The 25,165-nt window shown below is 37.9% G+C and overlaps 1 protein-coding gene across 1 annotated transcript in view; it reads left to right on the forward strand.

The window, feature by feature from the left end:
* The first annotated feature begins 2,153 nt into the window (after nucleotides 1–2,153).
* The window catches only part of LOC124163837 (peroxidase), a 242,856-nt gene continuing 219,844 nt past the window's right edge, over nucleotides 2,154–25,165 (forward strand). Inside the window, exon 1 of the mRNA XM_046540942.1 lies at nucleotides 2,154–2,723. Coding sequence (XP_046396898.1) covers nucleotides 2,713–2,723 — 11 coding nt within the window. The 5' untranslated portion in view covers nucleotides 2,154–2,712. The remainder of the gene's footprint in view (nucleotides 2,724–25,165) is intronic.

Here is a 25,165-nt window from a genome sequence, read left to right on the forward strand (position 1 = left end):
TATCCCATTCCTCCTTGGCAGGAGAGGAGGTGGGAAGTGGGGCGCGCGTAGCCGCGGGAGGGGAGGTGGATTTAATGAAGGGGGTGGGGGAGAGGGAGGGAGAATTTGAGCGGGGGTGGGGGAGATGCAAAGGGGAGGGCAGAGAGAACGGAGTAAGGGTGAGAATTTCGATTCATTGAAAAGATTCGGTTCATCGAAAGATTCGGTTTATTATATGGTTCGATTCTTTTTGGTGATTCGTTCAGGTGATTTGGTTCAATTCAATAAATTAGTTCTTCATATTGTTAAAATTGACCTAAAAAAGGGAGAATCACGATTACCAAGACTGAAATAAATCCATGAATCCGGACTAATAATTGAAGTGAGTCGGTAGAGGTTCATAGAATGATTCGATAAATATCTGCAATTAATATAGATATATCACTGATAACTGAACATGTACATAACTGAACCGGAGCAATGGTGAGAGTTTCGGTCCATGGTGATGATTCTGTTGATTAAAAGATTCGGTACATGTTATGGTTCAATTCCTTTTGATGACTCGGTTCAGTTGATTTGGTTCATTGCAATTAATTGGATGTTTATATTGTTCAAAATGAACGAAAGAAGAGAAAATCACAATAACGTGAGCCGAAGGTATTCATCAACCCAAACTAGTATTTGAATGCATCGTGCGAGGTTCGCAGAATGATGCACTACATATCCGTAATTAATATACATCACTGATGAAATTATTTTTTCCAAACAATGACATCTTATATCAATTATTTTTAGGACACAACAATTTTTTCAATGGCCAAAATACCTTGAAATGAATAATGTAATTCATCCTTTTAGATTTCTATTGAAAATTTCTTTTTATACTACCAGTCTTTTAGGGAATATGTATGGTTAATTTCGTTCCATTGAGAATAAAATAATCCATAGATTTTCATTTACAGATTTTTAAACTAACATTGGGCCTGCAAGTCCACTCAACTTAGGCGAATGGATATAATTAAACATTTGTTTCGCACACTTAAGAATTCAGCCTCAAATCTCTCACCTTTTATGTGTGGCATTCCATAGCCAAGGTATTTTTTTCGTAATTCATTCATTCACGAGGGGTCATTAGTTCTTTATTCCCATAGTATTCCCAAATAAAATATCGTCGTGTTTATTTGTCAAAAAGTAATAACGATATGGGCTCGAATAGGTTTACCCGCATATCATTCGATTTCCCGTTAAGTGGATCGCACATTTGGAACGATTTGCATTCTCTAAATCCAAATTTAGAACAAATTATGAAGACTTTATTTAAAAATTTATTAATTTTTCCTGATTAAATCGCTCAAAAATAATTTTTAATTTATAAATTATAAAAAATTATGCTAAAACTTCTTAATAGAAGGCATACTGTGTGTAAGATTTTACATTTTTCCAGCGAACAGTGTGTATAAACTTTTCTCGGGATTCTGCGCGGGTAAGAATTAACTCTTAAAATAATTATGCTTGCTAGAGCTAAGTCTACGCTGGTCCACGGTCCTCCGCGACAACAATCGGGACTTGACCAATCCCGCTCCTTCTAATGCTGAGCTTCAACGGTCACTTCAAATATTCAATCAGTAGCCGTGAAAATGGGTAGCGAGTCGGTACCCGAAACGTCGGCACTCTTACAAAATCTTACCCGCGTGAAATCCGGAGAAAAGTTTATACTTACAGTGTGTAATTTCAAGTACTGAATCTAAAAAAATAGCTTTCGGGTGTATTATATATTTGAGTGATTGGTATAGTAATAATAATTCGACTTTTTTGAGCAAGACTGGGACTAGAATGTCCCATCTTCCTTCTTACCCCAGGGGATAAGGGCAAACTGATCTATGCTCCCCTGACAAAACTCCTAGTTGCCCCCCCTCCCTAAATCCGCATTTGCTCAATCAATTCGGTTCATCCCCAAGATTCGTTCATCTCGAACCGTTCGTTCATGAACGATTCACAGCTCGAGACCTGAGAGCCAGAGTGAGGTGAGCAAGAACGTGTAACGGTCTGCACAAGACTCCAGCCACCCCCTTCCCTTCTGTTTCTCTTCCCGGCCTTCCCCCTCACTCACCACGCATCAAGTCCAACCAACCTGCTCCCTCATGCACACTCTCTCTCCAGACCTCCCCTACTCCATCCAGATCCCCACCCCTCTCCCCACAAACCCACTCCAGCTTTCCGCAGCGGGCGATCCTCTCGCTGGGGCACCTCAGTTCTCTCCAGGAGACACCAAAGGCACACCAGCAGGCTTTGAGAGCCCATCTAACAGTTCGTTCGGAGGTCCCACAGCCGCGCAGGAGAGTTAGAGGAACCTTAAGCGGTGCTACAGATACCTTTCCGGCCCTGTTGCCAGGAAGGTTTTCGCACTCTTTACGCTCCTCAAGGCAGGAGAACCTGCTTCGAACAACTAGAAGGTGCCACCTCTGTTGTTGTCCTTAAGATTGAGAAAAAAGTTTTTATTACCGCCCGTACTGTGTGCTCCACATTTGACCAGACAGTCGACTCTCCGAGTAATTCATTCGGGTGGGAGTACGATCGTCGGGAAGCACCGAGTTTCCCTCAAGGAAACCCAGTGGAGGCAGAGGCCTTCGTACTTCGCATAAAGGGAAGAGGCGACACCTTTGAGGAGGAGTCGTCGTCATCCTTCGTCGTTTGGATTTATCCAAGGAGCCGAAAGAAAGCACACACACTACAATGGATTTAAGGTGAGTGAACACAGTGTATAATCATTATCATGTCCGATATTTTGGTTGTCCATGCACCAGGTCCGACAGAAGTGATAAAATTCCCTAACTCTTGGTTATCCTTGTGGTATTCCATTATAAGTTATTCCTGGATATACACAATTACTTATACCTCTTTTTTTTATATAGGAGCGCCATCCGGGTTTCGATGAATAATAATCATCATCAGGCGCTAATTATGATTTGCTAATTATGATAAACAAATCATAATTAGCGCCTGATGATGATGATTATTCATTGAAACCCGGGTCACGTTCCTATATAAAAATTAAGTGGTATAAGTAATTGTGTGTATCCAGGAAAAACTTATAGAAGTGATAAATTAAGAGAGATATTTTGCCGAACGGATAGATATGGGAATTCGTTTTCCCCCGTACCATAAAGAACTTTAATAAATGCTAATCTTAATTCTGTTTGCGCATTTACTTTTCATAAGTAAACGGATGGTGTCATTACACCCCCTTCCAAATGCCTTTTTTTGGCGGCAGACGGGGTAGTATGTAGATATAGATGTAGATGCATAAAAGGCCGTCCTACCACTTGGCGCATTAATTATCGCATTCCCGCACGCCGTCCTTGATTTTGGGTCACTGGATCCATGCGAGGAAACTGCGACGGCAGTTCGCCATAGCGGCTGGACAGTTGGAATTCTTAAGCTTCAGACTTAAGCAGAGTTATATTTTCCTCGTTGCCCTGTGAGGTGTTGCATCAGTGACTTCTACACCTCTTTCCAAAGTACCCATTTGGTTCATCGAAGTTTGTGTCATTATGAAATGATTGTGAACAACTATTTGGCAGACGCAACGTCACGAAATTAGTCTTATTTCTCCAGCGCAGCTCCAACGTGATGAACAGCAATGGAATATAAGTGATTCAATTTGACCATTTTACCAAATCTGATCCATTTATGTCCTGATAGTTACAAATTATGGGTATCCTGTGATGCAGGTGAACGAAAGTGATGTTGAGAATCAAAAAATTCGGATGAAGTGGTGCTGCGAACTTTTGCGAAGATTTGAGATAGTTTCCTAATTGAAGGCCTGAGGAGACCTTAGATGCTTGTGTTGAATGTCGTCAAAACAAGATATTATAGGACGAGATATTACATTTATTGCCAGAAAGAGGGACTTTTCAGTTAATATTTGAGGGTAGCATCCATGTAAAATTTACCCTAACGGGATGAAAACTATTTATATTACAATTTTTAACGGTTATACTGAAAGTTCAAACGTAGTGGCACTCAATCACTTTGCCAGTTCAGAATGTTACAAGTTACAAGTTTGGAGATGAGCGCTCCCTTATGTTCTTATTGTATCAAATCTACAGATTTTATTCATTTGCTCGTTCGGAAGACAATTCACACCCACATTCGAACAGAATATCTATTTATTTACGTTGAAGTTGACTTGCACTTCGAATAACTTTTATATATCTAGGCTAGAAATCATTACGCCACTCTTTATGGGTCAATTGATCAGTGCGCCAACCCCACGGCCCATTTCTATACGCTAGGGTTGACTTCACTCTCAGGCATTTCAGATGGTTCATTCCAGAAATGTAGGGAAATGGGGCATAATAGGAAATGGTTCTGGTTAATGATAGCTGAATTGGGGCCCAGGCAAATATGATCCAAGCCTATAGGTTGGGTCCTCGCTCTATGCCAACTCTTCTCTGAATCTATCGCCAAGCTCCAAGAGATAGATCGAGTTTGCTTCATTATAATCGGGGGCCAATTCCATCTCATTGCATCCGCGAACCGCGCCCAAATTTTTAAACAGGACCAGTAACAAAGCCGAGTAATTTTATCCATAAGGCTACCACACTTCCCCCCAGATGGTTCACTAAACTCTCGCAGGTCTACTGGCCTTAGAAATAATTCACCACAGTGGAGATTTTAAACGAGATTTCGTCTTAATTAACTTCTAATACAATTCCAACCAGGGGAATTACTGTAGCAGTAAATCCCGTTCGGAAAACTAAAATTAATATTCAGTGTATGGGTCTTTGAACATCGGTTCTCCGAGAGCCGTTAGACACTCTCTCTCTCTCTCTGAGTCAACTTATTGGCTCATTCATTAGTTAATTCATGTCTCCGGTTGAGAAACATATTTATGTTTTTTTCTTCTTTGAAGTCTGCTTAAATCTACAAAAAAGTGTCCATGTATAAGCTATGCACATTCACGTCATATTATACGATCAGTAAATAGGTGTTTCAATCTCCGACCGAATGCTTGTTTTATAGGTTAGGGTAGAGCACACTCAAAGGCATGCTAATTCCAGAAATCCAGAGTAAAAAGGGCCATTTTTATTGCTATTGCAACCTCTAACCGCACTCTGATTAAAACCCAATGCCAATATTGGTAATAAAACGTAACTCTACTCACCAGGCTATTGCTCTACCTCCCACGATAGTAAATTAGACATTATACCCTCCCAAAGCAGCAAACATCAACAAGATACGAAATTTTGTGTTGCTTAAATTTACTGAGGTAGGCGTGATTTAGTGGAATGAAATCCTGATCAATGAATAAGAGAGATGGCAATTTTCCACGAATTTATTTAAGAAAGCACGACGCGTTTCGACCGACTGGTCATTCTCAAGTACAACATGAATTTATATAATTTATTATAATATTTTATTATTGTACTTGAGAATGTCCTGATGGTCGAAACGCTTCGTGCTTTGTTGAAAAATTATTGTGGAAAATTACCATACCTAGTATTCATTAATTTGTTTTGGTAATTGGTGTCCAATTGGACACCGAACTAGAGGTATTTCCAAGGCAACGATTCCCGTTCAAACGGTGAAAAGCGGCGTATAGAGGCTCTATGAAAATTTCGGTTCGTCGAGAGCCGTTAGCTTATACTCTCCCTGCGTCAACCACGGCGGAGGTGTGTGAGTGAGCGTATATGGCGCCTCACCTTCACCCGCTGGCCACTTCGCTCTTCCTCCTCCTTGTCCTACTCTTCTTCCTCTCATGCCCCTCCACGAGAAGTAGGTAAGGATAGGCGGGGAGACGAGTAAAGGAGGGTCGTCAACACTTTATGCCGCCGAGACTTCCTCGTCGCCGGGGCGATATATATAACGAGTCCCGAGTGATTTTCTTCCTCTTCTTCCCTTTGCCGATATAAACCGCGATATTCCCCGTTTCCCAACGTCTCCATTTGTGCGCAAAACGTGAGAAAAAAAATCTCGAACTCGCGATTGAAAACGTCACTATTTTAACTGGTCGTAAATATTCCGTTTCGCCGAAAGTTTTCTTTTTTTCGTTTTTTTTCCACGCATGTGTGCAGATACGAATTTCCTCTATATACAGTGAGTTTTTTCACTGGCCAAAAATGGACAAAATTTCCGATGGTTAGCAAATATCATTCTTCCGGTTTAGGCGACGATTTCAACTCACTGAAACCTCGTATTAATTGCCATCGTTTATAAAATTGTGCTCGGAAGTTTTCGGTTCCACTCTATCCCCGCAAAACTTTCACTACCGGTACGCGATTGCAGCTATGCTGTAGATTCTGACTACGATGAAACCCCGTCGATTTATAGCTTGTAAGAAAGTTTTGCAGTATAGTTAACATAAAATCAAAACTTAAAATCACTATTATCAAGAAACAGGAGTATGGAGACGCAACCTATAGCTGCGGATAATTTATGAAATATATTCAAATTTTTGAAATCTAAAAATTATTTGAATTATTATTTTTGGGAGATCCTTTGCTACAAAGAAACGATTTTATCATTTTTTAGCTCGACAAAATGTGCATTTAAGAGTGATTTTTAAATATCATTGATAACACGACAAAATTTGCTACAAAATTTATATGGCATAGGAATGGCTACTGTTTCTTCCATATCTTGTTATAGCTTATGTTGCTAAGTGTTACTTTTTCATGGCAAATCGAATCCACGACTTAAACTTAGGTAATTTTCATATCAGTTTAAGTGATTCACTAAAACTCAATGGAATTTGGACTTCATTGTTATCTATGAAATTCTATTCCACTAATTTTTGCCGAATATTTGAATAATTTGGAGAAGGTTACTGGCAGTCACCACGGTAGAAGAAAGCGATACATTTATCTAATTAGTAGTCTTCAGCCAACGAGGATACGGATAATATGTATTTCTCGATTATTTATTTATTAATTTTCCGTGTGCGAGCTCTTCTAATCCTTTTTAGCAGTGAGCGAAAATAAATATTTTCCATCCTCGCTCGTGATTCTTTTGTCAATCCCTCCCAAAAATAACCTTACGGGAATTGACAGTGTTTCTCCACGAGCGATGTCGCAACTAGTCGACACTTTTAAAAGACGTGCATCTCTCGATGGTGGAAGTCGAACGGGTCTTGAAGTCGTGAAGATTGTCACGTTTGTCACCAAAATGTGGAAGGAATTTTTTTTCTGAGCGACAGTAGCCTGAAGAATAGCTTCGGCTCGCTGCCAAACTATTTCGGAAGGTAGTCTAGTGTCTCCTCTTCTACGAGTTGTATGTACTTTCGTGATTTCGCCATTCGTTTGCATTCCAACGGAAGTGTGCCATCGACTCTTCTCCATCCCAAGCCACTTGCCAATGCGCTACCCAGAATTTCAAAGAGCTCACTCCGAGGAAACGGAACAAATCATCGAAATAGACGTAGATATGTTGCTGATGATTTTTAAATTCAATCTATTGAAAACATGTCCATCCCAAAATTATCGTAGTGTATTCAGCTCTGCTTGCTTATAAAAGCAAATTTTAGGTGCTAGAAAATTATATTTAAGTGTCAAAACCAGTTACAACTCTAAATAAAAGTGCGTAAAAGCAAATAATACGGTTGAAATGAGAGGTATTTGCACTTTTATGCAATTATTTAACGCGTTGCATGCATTAAATTATTGTGGAAAAGTGAGTATTAATCGTTACAGGCTTGGCTTGGTTCGATATATCCATGATAAAAACGCAAATGGTGATTTCTACACTTAAATCCAGAACTCAACTACCGACCATGGTTTCATAGGCGAAAAAACATGACATTTATATAATATATTGAAATCATGGTCGGTGTTTGAGTTTTGAATAAAAGTGTGGAAATTACCATTTATGTTTTTATCATGGTGGATAAATGCTACTAACTTACGTTTCAATTTGTCTAACCTCCACTAATCACGCCTGAATCGGTTAAACTTATTTAGATATTACGGTGCTAAAGATTACATTATCGACTCCCACCAAGTTATCAAAAATCCCCACACTGATTCATATGTAAAACCTAGAGTTGCCATTTTAAGTCCATAGAATTTTATTCACCTTCCACAGAATTCGAGTAAGCAATAAGCATTGCTTACACATATTTCTTTCCCTAAAGTCAATTACAGGGTATTGAGAAAATACCTGTGGTTTTCATTTGAATTAATAAGTTCCCTAATTGAAGGAATAAATATTTTTTCTTTAATTGGAAAAAGGAATGAATTACCCTTTTCAATGCAAAGGGTTATGTTTTAGTTCAGAGTACATAAGTTTTTGTCTTCATAATTTGCTATCAATTTGCTTAGAAACGACACTTAACGTTTCTTTCGAGGTCACAGTTAAATGTCGATGCGTTGAATTAAACCACTTCTGATTAATGATTGAAGAATGCATTCTCTGATTCATTCTATTAATACCCAGGTCTTTACACTAACTGGGAAAACTATACCAAGGTATTGCTTACCAGTGTCAGACGATGCAAAAAAAAGTGCAAGGACTAAATGAAGACTGTTTGACTACCAATGGTGAACATGCCTGCTTAAAGCCTGACAACTTTGATCTCGCTCTGCGTGTAAAAGGAGATTTCAATTGGTTGCGTCAATGCTTTTGGTCTTTACAAGGATTCCAAACACAATGAGGAAGTGCGTGTGTTAACTAAATCACTCAACACGCTTCCGTGAGCGGTAAGTGTGAGGGAAATCTTTAGCTAAGGTCGACCGTAATGTAGCAAATAATAGCAATGTCAAGTTCTCGAGTGCATTTCATTAGAGCATTCTGGAAAGCTTGACGTAAAAGGACGTAAAGTAATTTCTTGACCCAACGGCGAGGTGATATATAATAATAATGAAAATACTGAAAGAGATTCATTACACAATCTTGACACTTTCATTTTCGTTAAGGATGAAAAAATACAGTCCAAGGGATTAGAGTCACTAGGAAAAATGCTAGAATGCGCGGTATACCAACAGTCGTCTTGCTCATAAAGCGCGAGTACGATCTAAAAAGTTTAAATCAACTAGAGCTCTATCGTGCAACGGTAAAATATGATGTTCTTCATTACTTTTGAGAAATGTTTTTACCCCCAATAACTAAGGTATGAAGGTTCTTGTTTTGCTTTACTAGGCAAAATAAATTCATCTCATTGAACATGAAAATTTGCTCTTTTGTCAGGAACATACAGGAGGCATTTACTTATGCAAATTTTACTATATTTATTCTTATATAAAATTCGTATGAATTTCGATAACTATCTATTATAATACAAATTAGGGTTAAAACTTTTCCGCACCTCTCTCGATGAGATGGCATAAATCAGTATTAAAGTAACGCATTATATTATCTTGCAAAGCGCGGTTTCACTGCTTACATGGCATTCTTATCATTAAAGAACTACTAAAATGTAGCTGAAAGAAAAATTTTCCCTTTAAAGTAAAGTTAGTTTCGAATATGATTTTTACCACTAAAAAGCGCAGTTTTAGGAAAAGATATCACACAGGAGGATGCTATTCCGTATCACATGATACCACGAAGAAATTGAATACAATCTTTGATCTTAAAATCTTGCTTATTGAATCCACACATATTGCGGATAATTAGGGATAATATATTGATAGTGCAGCAAATCTTTGAATTGCAACTGAAAAGTTACACTGCACCGTTTAGAGGGGAATCAATCCAATTTCTGGAATCACGAATAACACGCGTCAGTCTTCCCACAAATTTTACATTTTCTCCTCATAATGTGCCCTCGTTATCCAAGTACCGTAAACCGATTGTTTAGAATACAATATAAACTGTAATCCATAAAGAAGCTACTAGCCTGCGGATGAACTCATGATTTTTTCTGCCAGTATTAAAATGAATAGGATAACTATAAAGGTAGCCGTTACGTGGATATAAATCTCCATAGTCGATTAAGCAACGGCTTTATCGTTAAATCAGATCAACCATCTATTTGTAACCGTTTTATGTCTTGCAAATAAAGCTTCCGAAGCCGGATGCTCCGCAAAACTTGGAACTAAAAGTGAAATAAATATCCTTCACGCCTTCACTTAATCTTATATACGAGCTACGTCCATTTTTATACTCCGTCAATATTTTCTTCGGTTACTCGTAACAATTCAAGAAAATCGCCTCCTGCAATATGTGAGGCGTGCTCTTAAAGCTTGACCTGAGGTCAAGAAAGCGTACATGAACTATAAAGGAGAGAAATAAAATGAATTACCACGAAACGGCATTTCAAGATTTTATTTAGATACAATTATTTTCGTGTATCTAATGCATAAAAGAATGTGTTTTTGCACGTTTCTCCTTTCGGGAAGAAGCATCGCAAAGGTTGAATATCACATAAGCCTCATTCATCCTCTGCAGGGAAGAATATTTGCAATAGCAGGCAGAACAGTTGAGTGTCATTTTTATAGACCAGTTTTCAAGAGGGATAAGCAGATTTGATGGAATCAAATTTACAGAAAACAAATAACGTTCATATGACCTATGCGTTGTTAAGATTAAAAAAATCAAATTTGCCATTACGAATTCCGATTACCAGGAGTTGTGACTCCATGTTAAAGTTAAGCTATGTTATTAATACATTTAAATGCTTCAAATTGGAAGGGGAAAAAATCGAGGTCAAATTCAGTAATTTTTCACACGGTGTTTGGTTATAGTTAAAAATAGACATCAGCCTATTCACCATGTAATTTCACTTTTTCCAAAGGCTGAATATTTAGTTCGCTTTACGAAACAAGTAATTCAATCTCAAATCATCATGATGCTGACTCCAAGTCAACATTTAGTTAGACCAAATACAAATATATGCTCTTGCTTCAACAGCAAACGTTCCTCCCGATAACAAGACATCCAAAAAAATATGTATCAACAATTTCAGGTTTTAGAAATGTATGCTCATTCCCGCGTGCATTATCAGCACCGAAAAATGAGCTGAAACGCACAACAAGGGAAAAATAGAAATTCAATTGAGTGGGTTGGAAGCCTAATTACAGAAATTAGGCATAGAAAACAAATGAGATCAATAAGGTAATTAGTAGTGCATTTGATTTTCCACTCGATGTCAGCGTAGAACAGAGACTCACTCGTTTCCCTTGGCAACCAGGTTTTTGTGTATTTATTCTAACAATTAACTTTACCTAACTCTGCTGAGAAAATATCACTTGTACCCCTTCGCTTCCAACCCACTCAATTGAGGTTTTATATGCATGTATTCCATTTTGGGTTCAATACGTAGTTGAAACGAGCATTATTTCCTTATAACACATGGCAACTTTCGTGATGTTTCGATTAACATGTACATTATGTGCAGTCAGTATTATTATTCCACACTATAATTTCTGGCTTGGATGAATAATAAAGATGTATGTGTCGTATAGGCATAGATTATAAAGATAGCTATTCCCTCTGCCGCCATTGACAGGCATAATATATGATTATACGCAGCTCTATTGTGATTAGCGAACCGTTCGTTGAAATCTCCAGAAAACGTGATGGCAAAAGATAAGAGACGATAGATCATTTTCAGAAAATGAAATGAACACACTGCCATAAAACATGACCCAAAAATAAATAAAGATGTTAACACTGGTGAGAAGATGAGTATTTTGAAAACTTATTGTGAACAATACTCAATTCAGTGGTTAAAATTATTGGAAAATATATCAGTTTTTATCTACACTCTTTTCTTCTGAAGTCCATTCCAAACTGACCATAAGATATACGTTGAAAAAACCTCCTGCCCCCGGAACTTAGCTTAAAATAACGCTGGGAAAGCAAATACCTATTTCCACACTTCTACCTACCCAGGTTTCGGCACATAATGCCATTTTCAACTTTGATAGGTATCTCACATTGTTAAATATTTGTGATTTCCATCGAATTACTTCGAAATCTTTGAGCTTAAAAGCTTCGATTACTCAATAATTAAATTAAAAGGTACATTTAGATGCATAAGGGTAGAGTATACCCCATATTAAGTCGCAGGTGTGTGAATCACACTACTCAAGGTAATCGGGGCCAGTTCCGCTCCATAGACCAACACGGTCTTGGAAGATCTTTTTGGGGGTTTCCGAAGTTTCTACCCCGAGTATAAAACTCTTCATTGAAAAAGCTTCGGTGTAAACCCAAATTCTATGTTGGTTCTATAAGAAAAACATTAAGTCCTGTAGTGGATGCTCGATGATACAGTTTATCTATGGTTCCCATTGTAACAATTACATGACGGGCTATCTCCCTACACCCTCCCTTAATTTTATACCGAGCCCAATCCTGACTCTGATTTAAAATAATTTTCGTATATTTCTATGAACACTATAATACTATACATTGTAATCCCACTAGTTTGTGAACACATTCAATAGCAGTTAGGCTGAAATAATGCATGCTTTCTATCCACACCAAGAATGCGTAGACAAGCCTCCATATTATAAGCATTTGTTATGAGGTATATAAAGAAACCGATTGTTCTTTAAAATGTACATGTGGAGTATATAATTTATGAGCCTACAAATAACCGTGAAGTAGGTTCTCATAATATAGTCACGAGAGCTATCTAATTAGCCCATTCCTTAACAACCTTTAACACGATCCTTAACGACACAAATTTCTCCAGTCGCCGACCACTTCCCCGAATAACCAACGCGCCTTGAATGGTCAAAAAAATCCCTCACAAACAGGATCGTGTTTATCGTTCCGTGCAGGAAAAAGTATCGAAATTTATGAATGAGGTCCACTGGCCATCCATCTTTCAAACTGGGAGCATCGATATTTTCCCCGATCGAGGCTACGCAGTGATTATACACCCGCGGACAACGTCGATATCCAACCCAGTGGTGGATCATGATGAAGAAGAAGGTCCATCCCCAGACGCCGCTTATTGAGTCTGCCTGAGGATGAGATTTTCACCCAAAGGGAAGGTGGGGGGAGCGGGGAAGCGGTAGAGCGGGACTGGGTGAAGGAGGTCACTCGCTTCCGCTCCCACACCCCGCGTTCGTTCACGTCTCCCCTTCGGAGGAGAAGCACCTCCAGGCTACGAGGTGAGATAGAAAGCAAATCGAGGACCGTTGCGATGCACCAAAAGGCTCGCTCGATCGACAGATTAATGATGCACATAATCGTGTACAACAATTATGTATAAACTATTTGCATTAATGTTTTAAAATAATTATTGTATCTTTATACAGGATCTAACGATTTGATGGATGGGTTTTTCTTTTTAATAGGAAAGTCCTCCAAAACCGTTGGCACATTAATAGCTGATGCGGGGTTTCGCCATTTAGTGGGGTCGCTTCTATAGCGGCAAGGGTGTACCCCATCCCTCCTTTCCAACCCTATCCCTATCCCAGAGGCGTCGTCGGGCTCCTATCGCTGCGATGCCTCTTACCTTTCCCCCCCCTTGGGCCCTGATCTCTGTATCTTGATAGAGGGTAGGTGATGTTACACAGGTCAATACATTAATGGTACACCTCATCGTATGCAACAATTATGTAAAAACTATTTGTACCAATTTAAAAAATAATTATTGTGCATCTTTATAGAAGCTGGGTACTGGTATGAAATTTCACCGACCGACAGATTAATGGTACATATCATCACAAATAGCAATTATGTATAAATCATTTGCATTAATAATAATTAATATATTGAAGCTTTGTCCTCCGGGAATGAAGTCACACAGATCGACATATTAATGGTAGACATTATCGTATAAAACAATTACGTTTAAATTATTTTCACACAATGCTGATATGCTGTGATGCGTGGGTTTAAAATCTGACTTAACTTGAAAAAGTGAATATAACAGTTCTTAATTTCGATTATTTCCCCGTAATTTATGAAATTAAAGCTTGTAGGCTATTTCAAGTAAACAAGAGATAGTATAATGAGGAACATAATACTTAAAAATGAAAATTGTATGCATGAATGAAATGTTATATACTAATAACATTCATCTCCACAATCATCAATGCCATGGTTTTATAAGCGAAAATCAGATTTGTCAAATCAGCAAAGCGCTATTTACTAATAGTGAATTTAAAAATATTAGAAGTGCTAAGTCTTTCATATAGGCATCATCATTAGTGGTTTGGTTAAATGATCGCATGAAGCACATGTTTTGAGAGAGTGTGATGTAACTGAAGGTTTATGAAAATTTTAAAAACATAATAGCCGTGAAATAATACAAATCCGCACATAAGGGGGAGGTTTCTATTTCTAAAGTGGAGACCACTATGCCGTATTGTGTTACATGATGAATCGTCACCGCAACAGGAAGAAGCACTAACCAAACTCATAAATCGATTTCGATGCCTCCAATATCGCACATCTATGACGGAAGGAACGGAGTCAAGCATTGGAAAGATATTGCGGGGAAAACGCAGCTTTCACTGCAACGAGTCACCTATATCCCTTGAAGGATGACTTTAATCGGTACCAACGTGCCATTTGGTTAACCCGATAACAGAAGTGCTTCAGTGATCTTTCTAGTTCAAGAAAGAATCAAACTATATAACAGGGAATTCTGTGCCCTTTCAAATAAAAGACAGGAATGTAGGTAGGGAAATAAAAGGGGCCTATCACACAGCATTTGTTCCTAGACGGACGCACGGGAAGAAAACATATTGACGTCTTTTAGCACTGATCACTGGAGCAAAAAATGGGCGAGTCCATTACCTTGCTTACATTTTAAGAAGATCAAACTTTATGATAATAATGAAAGTGCTACGATCCTCTAATTAATTCTAAAATATAACATTTGTTTGATTCTAAATCACAGTTGCGTACTCACTAAGTTTGCCATCACCTACGAAAGTTAAACATAACTTCACTAAATTAAATACCCATCATAAATCAAAAAAATTATCTGTACATCATATTCGCTTAAGGTAATATCTACACTTTCATAAAGGAAGGGGGATATTTCGAATCCAATGAGTTAAGGTTATATAAGTATAATTTTCAACGAATAACATCTACATTTCATGCACTCAGTACTGGAGTACTCTTAGTTTTAGTCACAAATGCACCAACTCGTCGCGACTCGTATGGAGTAAGCACACTGCGACAGAAGTATTACTCTCTCTATATTCCCACCCTTCCAGAAGTGCCATTATAGAAGGACAATACCAGCAATATATCGGTAAACAAAAGGAATAAAAGGTTTTAGTCAGCATTCCTTTCCAATTGTGCGCAACAACAGATTTTACCGCCGATCAGTTGCTCTAGGTCTATCATGTCATCTTTACCCAAGATACTGGGCGTAAGGCAGACAGGATGAGACAGATTTGGCTCTCACGGCCGAAAGCCAAAGAGGCCTGCGCCAAATTGCATTTCCCATGCACGCGAAAGATGTCGAGATTCGAAGAAGCTCACCTGGAGTAGGTCAACAACATTCTATCAAGGGTGCAACGGAGGCTCAGGAATGCGAATGTTACGAGCTATGCGTAAAATCATGGAGAAATCGCTTTGAAAATTATAGGTATTAGGTTATGTGGTATTTAAAAGGGCTGTAACGTTGCATGATATCAAATTTAAATTTAAATGAACCATAAGTCTTCAAAATGGGTAACATTTAATGTATTTCAATCAAACATTAGTCGCTTTCTTATGAAAACTTAGCTTTATTTCGGATTTACAAGCATAAACCAGCCATGGAAATTTCTGCAGCTTAGCTTCTGGCATGTGATTTCTCAGCAATATTACTACTGAGCTCCATAAAACAGAGTCAGCAACGAGTTCATGCCTGAGGTACATTTTTTTAAATCGATAATAAGACGTGAGATAAAATTATCAGTAATTTTGAGAGATATTTTTACATAAAAATAATGCACGCGCTAAACTTCTCAAATTCGCCCTTCTCCATAGACATTCCCCATGCAAAAAAGTATCGAAACAATTTATAAATATTTATTAGCCAAGCGTGGTTTGCTGATCCATTCATTAAAGCCCCATTAGCATAATTGAATACATCTTGATACTTTTATGTACCTCTGAACCACAATTACGGCGGAAAAATAAATACATTTTTGAACTAGAAATAACAAATTATTTCCACGTTCCGTAATAAAAAGAAGGTAAAATAATGCATTTCAACAAAGAAGGTAGAGCCGGTTTCTATATCGTCTTCGGCTGAAAACATTATTCATTCAAATAATATTTTCAAACTGTTTTCGAATACCTGTATTGTTTTGTTGTTAGTAGTTGCATGATACCATTAGCTACGCCAATCTTTTGACTAAGTGAAAATAATGGTCGAATTTTCGGTCAGTTTCATTAACGTAACGTGGAAAAAATTCCTCTATGGTAAATATCGAAAACATATTTTTCCGAGACGTTTATGAAATTGATGGCCCCAACTGAGTTCGTCCGCTAGGACCGGTAAAAACCGCTCTTCACTGAATTCCTTCACATGTCAGTTTTGGGAAAATTGTGTCGATTTCTACAGCCATGAGATATTAAGATTGGCGGTTGGGAAACAGTTAAGTTATGTTCTATTTTCAGAGAAGCATCGTTTCAAGGCAAAAGTAGTATTTTAATTGAGGAATTGTACATCCTTAGATGCTGAAAAAATATATATAGTCCAAAATAAGAAAAAGACGAATATTATCTTATTCATAGGTATAAGGCAGGGAAAAAAACTACGTGGAAACGGGGATAGCCAATGAAATCGCGATTCCACAAAACCATTGCTTATTTTTTATCTTGAACGTTACGTATAAAGTGTCAAAGTCACTATTTCAACGTACCGATAATGAATAGCAAAAATATGCCTCAATCTCAATTCAAAATACCATTGAATTGGCAAATGAAACAAATAACGATATTCGAAGTGTTCAAGTATTCAAGTATTCGTTTATGTTGACAGCATCTTAATAAACTCTCTACAATAATTCAAATTTATTCGCTTCGTATCAATTGAATTCCATGCACAATCAACCACAAATGACTTAAGGTATTTTTAAGAATGTGTTAAGCAAAAATTTAGAAAATAATCAGGAATTTCAACTGTCAAGAAAGTAACTTATGATAAGGACTCTGATATTCGTAACCAACTGAATCAGTAGAAAATATGAGGCATTTCATTAAAAAAAAGAAGCTTACAAAATTTTTTTCACCTTGTTTTAGGACTCTTAAAAAATAGCTTTTCAAGAAAAAAACGACGACACGCATGAGTGACATAGTGAATTAATGCCCAAAGACTCGAGCCAAGTTTACCACGTATTAAATGCAGTCTTCAGCCGGCGCAGTCGTATATGATCCTTGATTCTAAAACAAAAAGCGCAAGTGTGACAATAAAGAAACCGAAAAAGGTTTGCCTATAAGCCCTTAATCACTCCTCACATCGCGAAGTTTGATCGTACAAGGGGGGTGACCTTAGAACAGTTTAAGAACTGGGATCTCGCGTCAGTTACGTCTCAACGCATGATATACTCAAGCGGTAAGATTTTATAGCTGAACGACGCCAGACAGCGGTGAATAAAAAAGGAAAACAGTACTAAAGGTAGATTCTTCTGGACTGTCGCCAGAAAAGAATACCAGCATCATATCAGTGAACTTGGCTATTTTACTCCGTGTGTTCCGTTACCAACAATCGGAAATTCATCTTGCTGCGAGGGCTCTCTATCATGGAAACGAATTTTTTTCTGACATATGCCCACCGTATTATTCATGATGTGGGTAAGGAGGAAAATGGAGAAGGTGAATTGAATGCTGAGGTGGAGGAGCGATGAAGTGCTTGATATGGTGGGAGAGGAGATGAAAACTTCTATATGAGATAAGGATATTTATTACTAATACAAAGGGCTTGGATGCAGTGTATTCTAAGAGGAAAGGGAATTTTAACCACGTTAGAAGGAATAATTTCTTTTGAGCGGGGTAAGGGGAAAGGATTTATGCAGAACGAATAGGAGTAAGCCTTATAGTGAATTGAAATGAAAAGTCTAGTTTGGTAAGGGAGACAAGCCAGAGTGATTCGCAGAATGTTCCACTTAGGCCAACCAATACCGGTAGAATACTTACATAATAACCACAACAGACTGAGCTGACTGGACTGATGATTGACTGTCGGGATTTTTTTCTCACTGTCACATGTGCATTGCATACCCACTTGCAATTTTAAATCACCACCGTTCTTAAGGCGAGCCTGTGAAGTATATTATCTGCGGGTGCAATGAATTCAAATGATAGTTATAACCAAAATCCTGCGCCGCAAAAAGAACTTTTATGGAATTCAAAATTGATTATTTCATCTTGAAGTGGCTTACGAAATAAATTCGCAAATTGACCTTTTTATTTACTAATGAGACCAAGGTGGTCTTGTTACCCAATCATGCGTATCTTACAGCTGAAAATCAAACCTTAAGTGTCGGATATACTCCATTAAAAAGAGCGTTTAAGCAATCTTTTTTCACAACCTCATTGCCAGAATATGACTACAGGTTTGTTTCCAGTAATATTTTATCTAATTTCCCCGTATGACGATTTGTACAGAGGCAGTCAGTGAAAAAAGAAATATTAAAAAATGACATTCAATCGCTAACATCCATATTCTATTAATCATCAATAAGTATCAAGTGCTCATTTACATTAAATCGATCTATTGAAGTAACTACTCCAATCATTTCATAACCTAGCTGCTATAAGAGCTACAAAACCAATTTCACAGGAAGCATTCCGTGGAATAAGGATACAAGGTAGTTCAAGGGAATGGCAGGACAAATCTGATTTTTTATTAAACTAATCGAAACCATTCAATTAGACGTACACGCTATTCTAATAAAATAGAGTAATTCAATGATTTACAGTTCATGCCAATCGGTTTTCAATGAACGATTTGTATGAAGCAAATAGGACCTCGAGCATTACACAATCTTAAGCGTTTACACTAAAAGACAAAGTAGGTTACACAACAATTTTTTTACGATACGTTACTCAAAAATTTGTACTCGATCTTCCACAACCTAACATATCGCCAAAAATCGTTACAAAAATTTTATATAATTATTGTTATTGGCCAAAGATGAATTTCGAATACAAATTTATCGCTCCAAGCAGACCGTGAAGCTCCTTCCAGTTGAAAGTGACTGGCTGAAAGATGAAAGACTTTGATAGCGAGATCACATTAATACATATGGAAGATGGGAAGAAGGCAACTCGTTACCTTGCAGCAAACAAGGCAATGTTGCACCCGAGAATGAGTGTCCTCGTTGACGTGGAAACCGGTTGGGTTATGTATTCCGGGAATCTCTTGGTGCTGTAGCCTTCACATCGACTGGATAACGACAGCATGATGAAGCAAAAATGCTATGCAAAATGGAAAACAATCATACCCATATTGATCCATGATTTTACCCCATAGTATTTCATTTTAGTGTCTACATCGGTGGCATAATGAATGAAAGCGTAATCTACTTTGGTAAATCGAGTCAAGAAAATCATTTTCGTGTATTTAGAAAATAATTCGCCTTATAATTTAGGTATAAATAAAGTGTAAAAGAGATGAATAACAGGCCTAGTTAAAGTAGAGCTCAGAAAATTGAGATATAATAAGCACTTCGGGCACAATGCAAAAATCAATGAGGATAACTAAGATTTTTATATATTTTGCGCTGCCTTCAAGGGTTGATGCGGGATAATATTAATATTATGAACCGAATTCCAAGGCAAACACACCTAGTGCATCTTAAAGGCTTTTCCTTGTTTCTGAAATGTAAAGGTCTTACTCAGCAAAGGCCAGTAATTATATTCCAAGCTCGAGCTTTAAACAGGTGGTAGTCTGGTAATGATTCTCAACCTATATTTCGTCAAACTTTTCAGCTGCGTCCTTGAATATGGACATGCCTTCGCTAATTGCGCAACGTGTGATTAGATTAGATCTTCTTTCTTTATAACTCAAGTGTAAAACCAAGTTATAAGTGAGTCATGCACCCTTCCACGGCACCTTCCGCTATAAGGAGGCACGCAACGGTACATTTCGGAAGCACCATTGTCCCGAGAGAGTCAGTGTCCATTTCAACCGACATATTCACGCTGGCTTAACGGGAGTAAAGTTTTGAACGCCCCCATCCGAAATAGCGATGAAAATTCTCCGCGAATGAACGAACAATAGGCGAACGTTTCATCTTCGAACGGCCGACAGAAGCGGATTAAGCGATCTCCCACAGTAAATCCAGTAGTGACCGATTTAGACGTTTATAGTTTTGCCTGTCTAAGTTTCTCGACAGCCAGCGTCGTAAAAATTTAGAGTCATGAGTACGCATTGAGGGTTTGCTTCGGCTGCTAAGTGCATAACGCACCGCCCTAATAGATAGGCACTCAAAAAGATGCATCGTCAACTTGGTCACGTTGGGCGTCATTAAAGTCTAGAAAACGTGGGCAATTGCAGAAAAAAAATTGTTACTTCACCAATATTTTATGACTCCAAAAAACAAAGGAACGGTGGTAGTGCAATAAGACGGTAGTTTCTAGCAGTAGCCTTGACATAAAGATTGGAGTAGTACATGCTGAAGGATCGGCAAAAAACAAATGGGAGAGAGTGGTATGAGCTTTAGAACACTACCATTATTACGTCCTTCATTTAGGGTGGGAGGGATAATAGTAATGTAAATCACAAATAATGTGAGTCAAAATATGACTATGGCAAAATAAACGTATAATTTTATTCGTGGTCAATTCAAAGAAAATGTGATTTTTTTAGTTTATTTAAGCAGCATGTATAAGCATTTTGAAGTTGGTAATGGCGTGGAACTTGCATCATTGGTAATAATATAATAAGAGCATGTTACTGCGGTTAGATTTAGCAATCCAAAGAGCGGGCAACTCCACATGTAGTCGCAACCTTGCCCGATCCCCAGGCAAGGTCATTCAGATTTTGGGTCATTTAGAAACTCGCGTTCCAAAAATCATTCCTTGGCAGTACGCACAGAGAATTAGGTACGGAATCTGACACCAAAATTTTTTGCGTCCGTTAGCTGAAAAAATACTTTTTTCCCATGAAATTACGAGATAACATAGTTGTCTGACCAACTCAATGTCTTATTATTTCATTCTTGAATGAAATGAGTGTGACTGTATTTTTCATTCTCCCGTATTGGCTCATCGGCAAATATGGTCTCTGATGAAAATTAACTCGATTATTATACTTCAGCATGTTATGACAGCAATAAATGATGCTCCATCAATACGTTTAAAACATTTCTGTGTTGCTTCGTAAGAGTGCGTGTTTCCAGGGAAATATTTGAAGTTCCGTCTCCAGGAAAATAAATCGAGCTTTATGGAAAAATTTAGTTATCATTAAAATAATTGAATAAATATTTTTATTTATACTTATTTTTGAGCCGTAAAATGGAAAATTTTTTAACACTTCTATCCGTGGAAATAACACTTCGTAAAAGTATACACATGCAAAAGAACTACCCTAGTTAATGTTTCATTCACTTGGGTAAAGAACGATACGTAGGTTTAAATACTCGGAGAATAGGTTCTTGTCATATTCTTTCACATTTACCATTTAGATCACCGAAGTTAGGCAAATTTGGACCCTAGCTAAGGCTGGAATGATGACCATTTAACCTTAACTTCGGCAGTCCTGTCTGCTGCATGCAAGAGGCATGCAGGATAAACATGAGGTTGGCAAAATAGACCTAGAAAAATCCAAGTTCCAGAACAATCGACGAAGGCATCAATTTTCCAACCATATAATACGCCACCTGCCATTACAGCTATAAATAGAAACTATTAGCTACACTGTCAATTAATCCCCTAAATTTCCCTCATCAATCCTATTCTTGGGGAAATTCTTCTGGAGTAACGTAAGGGAAAAGCCAAACTGTCCGAGCAGTGTATTCGAAGAGGGTCATAAAAAATAACATGGAGAATAATCTTCGAAAAGAAGAATAGGGAGAAAGGAGGGGAGCGGTCCACAAAAACAGCGTGGAATCACATGTGAAAGCTCCTTTGTTTCCAACAATTTTCCAAAGCGAGCGAGTCATTATTTTTTTCTGCGATTCTTTGGCCACGTTTAGTTTGAAGCGAACGATGCTGACTCGAAAGCACACATTCGCGTTCTTTTTCCAGTTCACGCTTCGGACTATTTGCACGCAAACCACGGACTGGGCAGCTTCAATGTTTTTTTCCGTTTCTACGCTCCTCTCTCGAAGAGAGTTGGCGACCAACTGGGGAACGTCATTCATAGGTAAGCGCTTTCATGACTTCTCGGTCGCAACGGAGAGATAACGGGAAGTGCAGTTTACGATTAATAATGCTAATGCAGCAAAGGGAATCAAATGTGGGTACCACACGCTGACTGCCTCTCGTGGAAAACAATGAGAACGAATTTTAGATTAAAGAGGACGAATCTCTATTACTCCACCGGTCATTTAAGGATGCATTAATCTTTTAAAACATAAGCAATCATCGTGAAATTTTGGGAGTAAATAGTTAAGAAAAATGTCAAAATTTGTTTGCATCGATATAATGAAATATTTCCAAGTATTTTTTCTTTGGTACTATTTTTGTGTTCCAGGTTTATTTGAAAAGTACCCATTTTCTTTGAAAAAACAGGTGCTCCTAGCCATTATTAGTATCAGCGTTTGCTATTTCCATGTTGCACCGAAAGGAACTACCACCAAACTAAAATACTATCATTCCCCTCTGCAAATTTTACCTGTTTTGTGAACTAATGAGAGTCCCTCTTGGGTGCTTAATCACAATCGGCCTTACCTTTCTCCACCGTTATCTATTTTCTTCAAACTCTCCTTCTTCATCGTATTTTCTTTACAAGAACCCATTTTCTTTGCACAAGCACGTGCACCCGTGCATACTAATTATTTTTAACGCTTGTTATTTTTACGTAGCGCCGAAAGGAGCTACCACCAAAATATAAAAAAACTAAAATTCCCCTCAGTAAATTATATCTGTTTTGCGGCATAAAGGACTCAAGTAGGAATCCTTGTTGGGTTCGTAATCGCTATCGACTCTACCTTTCTCGACCAATATATTTTCTTATATCATATATTTTCCTCGCATTCCCCTTTTTAATCATATTTTCTTTACAAAGTACCCATTATCTTTGCTCAAACAGGAACATCCATCATTTATTATTTTGTTGATGTTGTTTTTCCGTGTGTTCCCCTATATTTATTCGGTTTGTTGCCCGACGATTCGGTTTCGGTTTCTTGGCCTTTGTCGATCACTTTTTCTCAGGGTATTATTATTAGGGTGTAGGCTTAGGATTACTGCATCTGACTTATGCTATTTTTATATCACGTCGAAAGGAGCTACCAACAAGCTAAAAAACCTCTGTAAAATGTATATTCTTTTGGCTTCAAGAAGGATTTCAGGAGTCTTCTTTGAGTTCTTAATCGCTATCGGCCAAACCTTTCTCCACTTTCATCCAATTTCCTCAAATTCTCCTTTTTCATCATATCGAGACGGCACCTCGCTCTCACCTATTTCCATATCAACCAGTTCGCGTGCATTTTTTTGTGTTAATCGATAACCCAATATCTGGGTCCCATTTGGTTCCCGTCCGGCAAAAAGAAACTGGGCTCCAGGATGAAAATGTTAAAACTAACTTCCTCCCTTATTTTTTTCACTTGGGTGGACCGGTTCTTTGGGCGCGAAGTCATCTGGCGACGCAATGGCGGTTTTCTCGTGAGAAACCGGTCGTCACGTTATATATTTGAGGAAACTCTTGACTTAGACTTCTTCTTCCTCGAAGGGACGTCAAAAATATGAAATATGATATTTCATGCCTCGAAGATTTACGATGCACGGTTTAAATGTCAGCGTCATTGATTCGTCAGAACTTGACCTTTGCTTTCGAGGTTACAGTCTAGACGTTTCTATGTGCCTCAAATGCCACTATAAAATGATTCATTTGTTATTAATCTATTGGCTATGTCCACTGAATTTACGAGGAAATTAAATTCATATTTAGAGGCTTGTAATTTATATTGAGTCAAATCTCTAGCAATTATTATAAGATATAAGATTGATTGTAATATTATGCAAAATACACACGAATGTGAGGTTACGCCCACTTTTGTCAGATGTCTACGATAAGTTACGTATGATTGATTTAATTACAGTCTCTTTCTTTATCTCATCTCGATTTCTTAACTTTGTTGCTATTTGTTCTTACCATTGCAGCTATATGCGAGAAATATGAAAAAAACATTATATTCTCTTTGGGCACATATTATGGTGCGTCCATTTATTATATGAGTTACTTCAAATGCTTGTAACATCAACGTATAAAAGAGTTAATTGAAGAAAAGAAATGGGCCGGATGAGTTGATGGTCATGGTGAAGGTTATCCAGGGCACACTTGGCCTGATAGCTTTATCCTAGCTCGGTATATCTCATCTTTTCTTTAGATCTATTGACATCTCATATCATCCCTTCTAATAGGAGCTCTATTAACAAATTTCCCTCAGCCGGTGTTCTCATTAGTACCGGCCATAAACTGTGATTCCAGCAATCTAGAGAAAATCCTCAGGCTTATTCTTTCCATAGTATAATCTTCCGATTCTTTAGGTGCAGCGAAGTTGATTTTTGATTGTGGTAGCCCTGGTGACGACGTCGGAATTCTCCGTTCTTTCCATTCTGCACCTGACCTTACCTTAGCGCGACGGCGCCTTTGCCCTTTTTCAATTTTTTATCCTGCGAAAATAGCCTCTGACTTATTCCTCGACTTGAGAGAGCATCCTCGCAAGCCCGTTCTATGGTACTTCACGCTTTTACTGTGCTTTCGATAGCTGCCCTCAAAAGAGCATGTATTATGGAAACGTAGAATTTTTAGTAATAATTTTTAGTCCAAAAAATCTCTACTGGTCTGCTCGTTTTGCCTTCTTTACCTTTCTACAATAAGGGCTGCTACGTTAAAACGAAGTCATTTAAATTAGCAGTCAAGCCAGAAGCATTCAGACGAATAATTGCGGTCATCTTTAAATAGTGATTGCCTTATCTGAACTTACCCAAAACGTCACTTCAATTCAAGTATCATTCACTTCGTCTTTCATGCACTTCAATATATTTACTTTTAATTTATGGCAGGCGTATTTATTGAGGTGTATATTACACACTGTTATAATGCACAAAATTTATACACCTACTCCTCAAGAAATATATTTGGCAATAATTAATTAGAGACCAGGGAGATTTA

The sequence above is a fragment of the Ischnura elegans genome, chromosome 8 (genome assembly GCF_921293095.1).
Source record: "Ischnura elegans chromosome 8, ioIscEleg1.1, whole genome shotgun sequence".
Classification (NCBI taxonomy): Eukaryota; Metazoa; Arthropoda; class Insecta; order Odonata; family Coenagrionidae; genus Ischnura; species Ischnura elegans.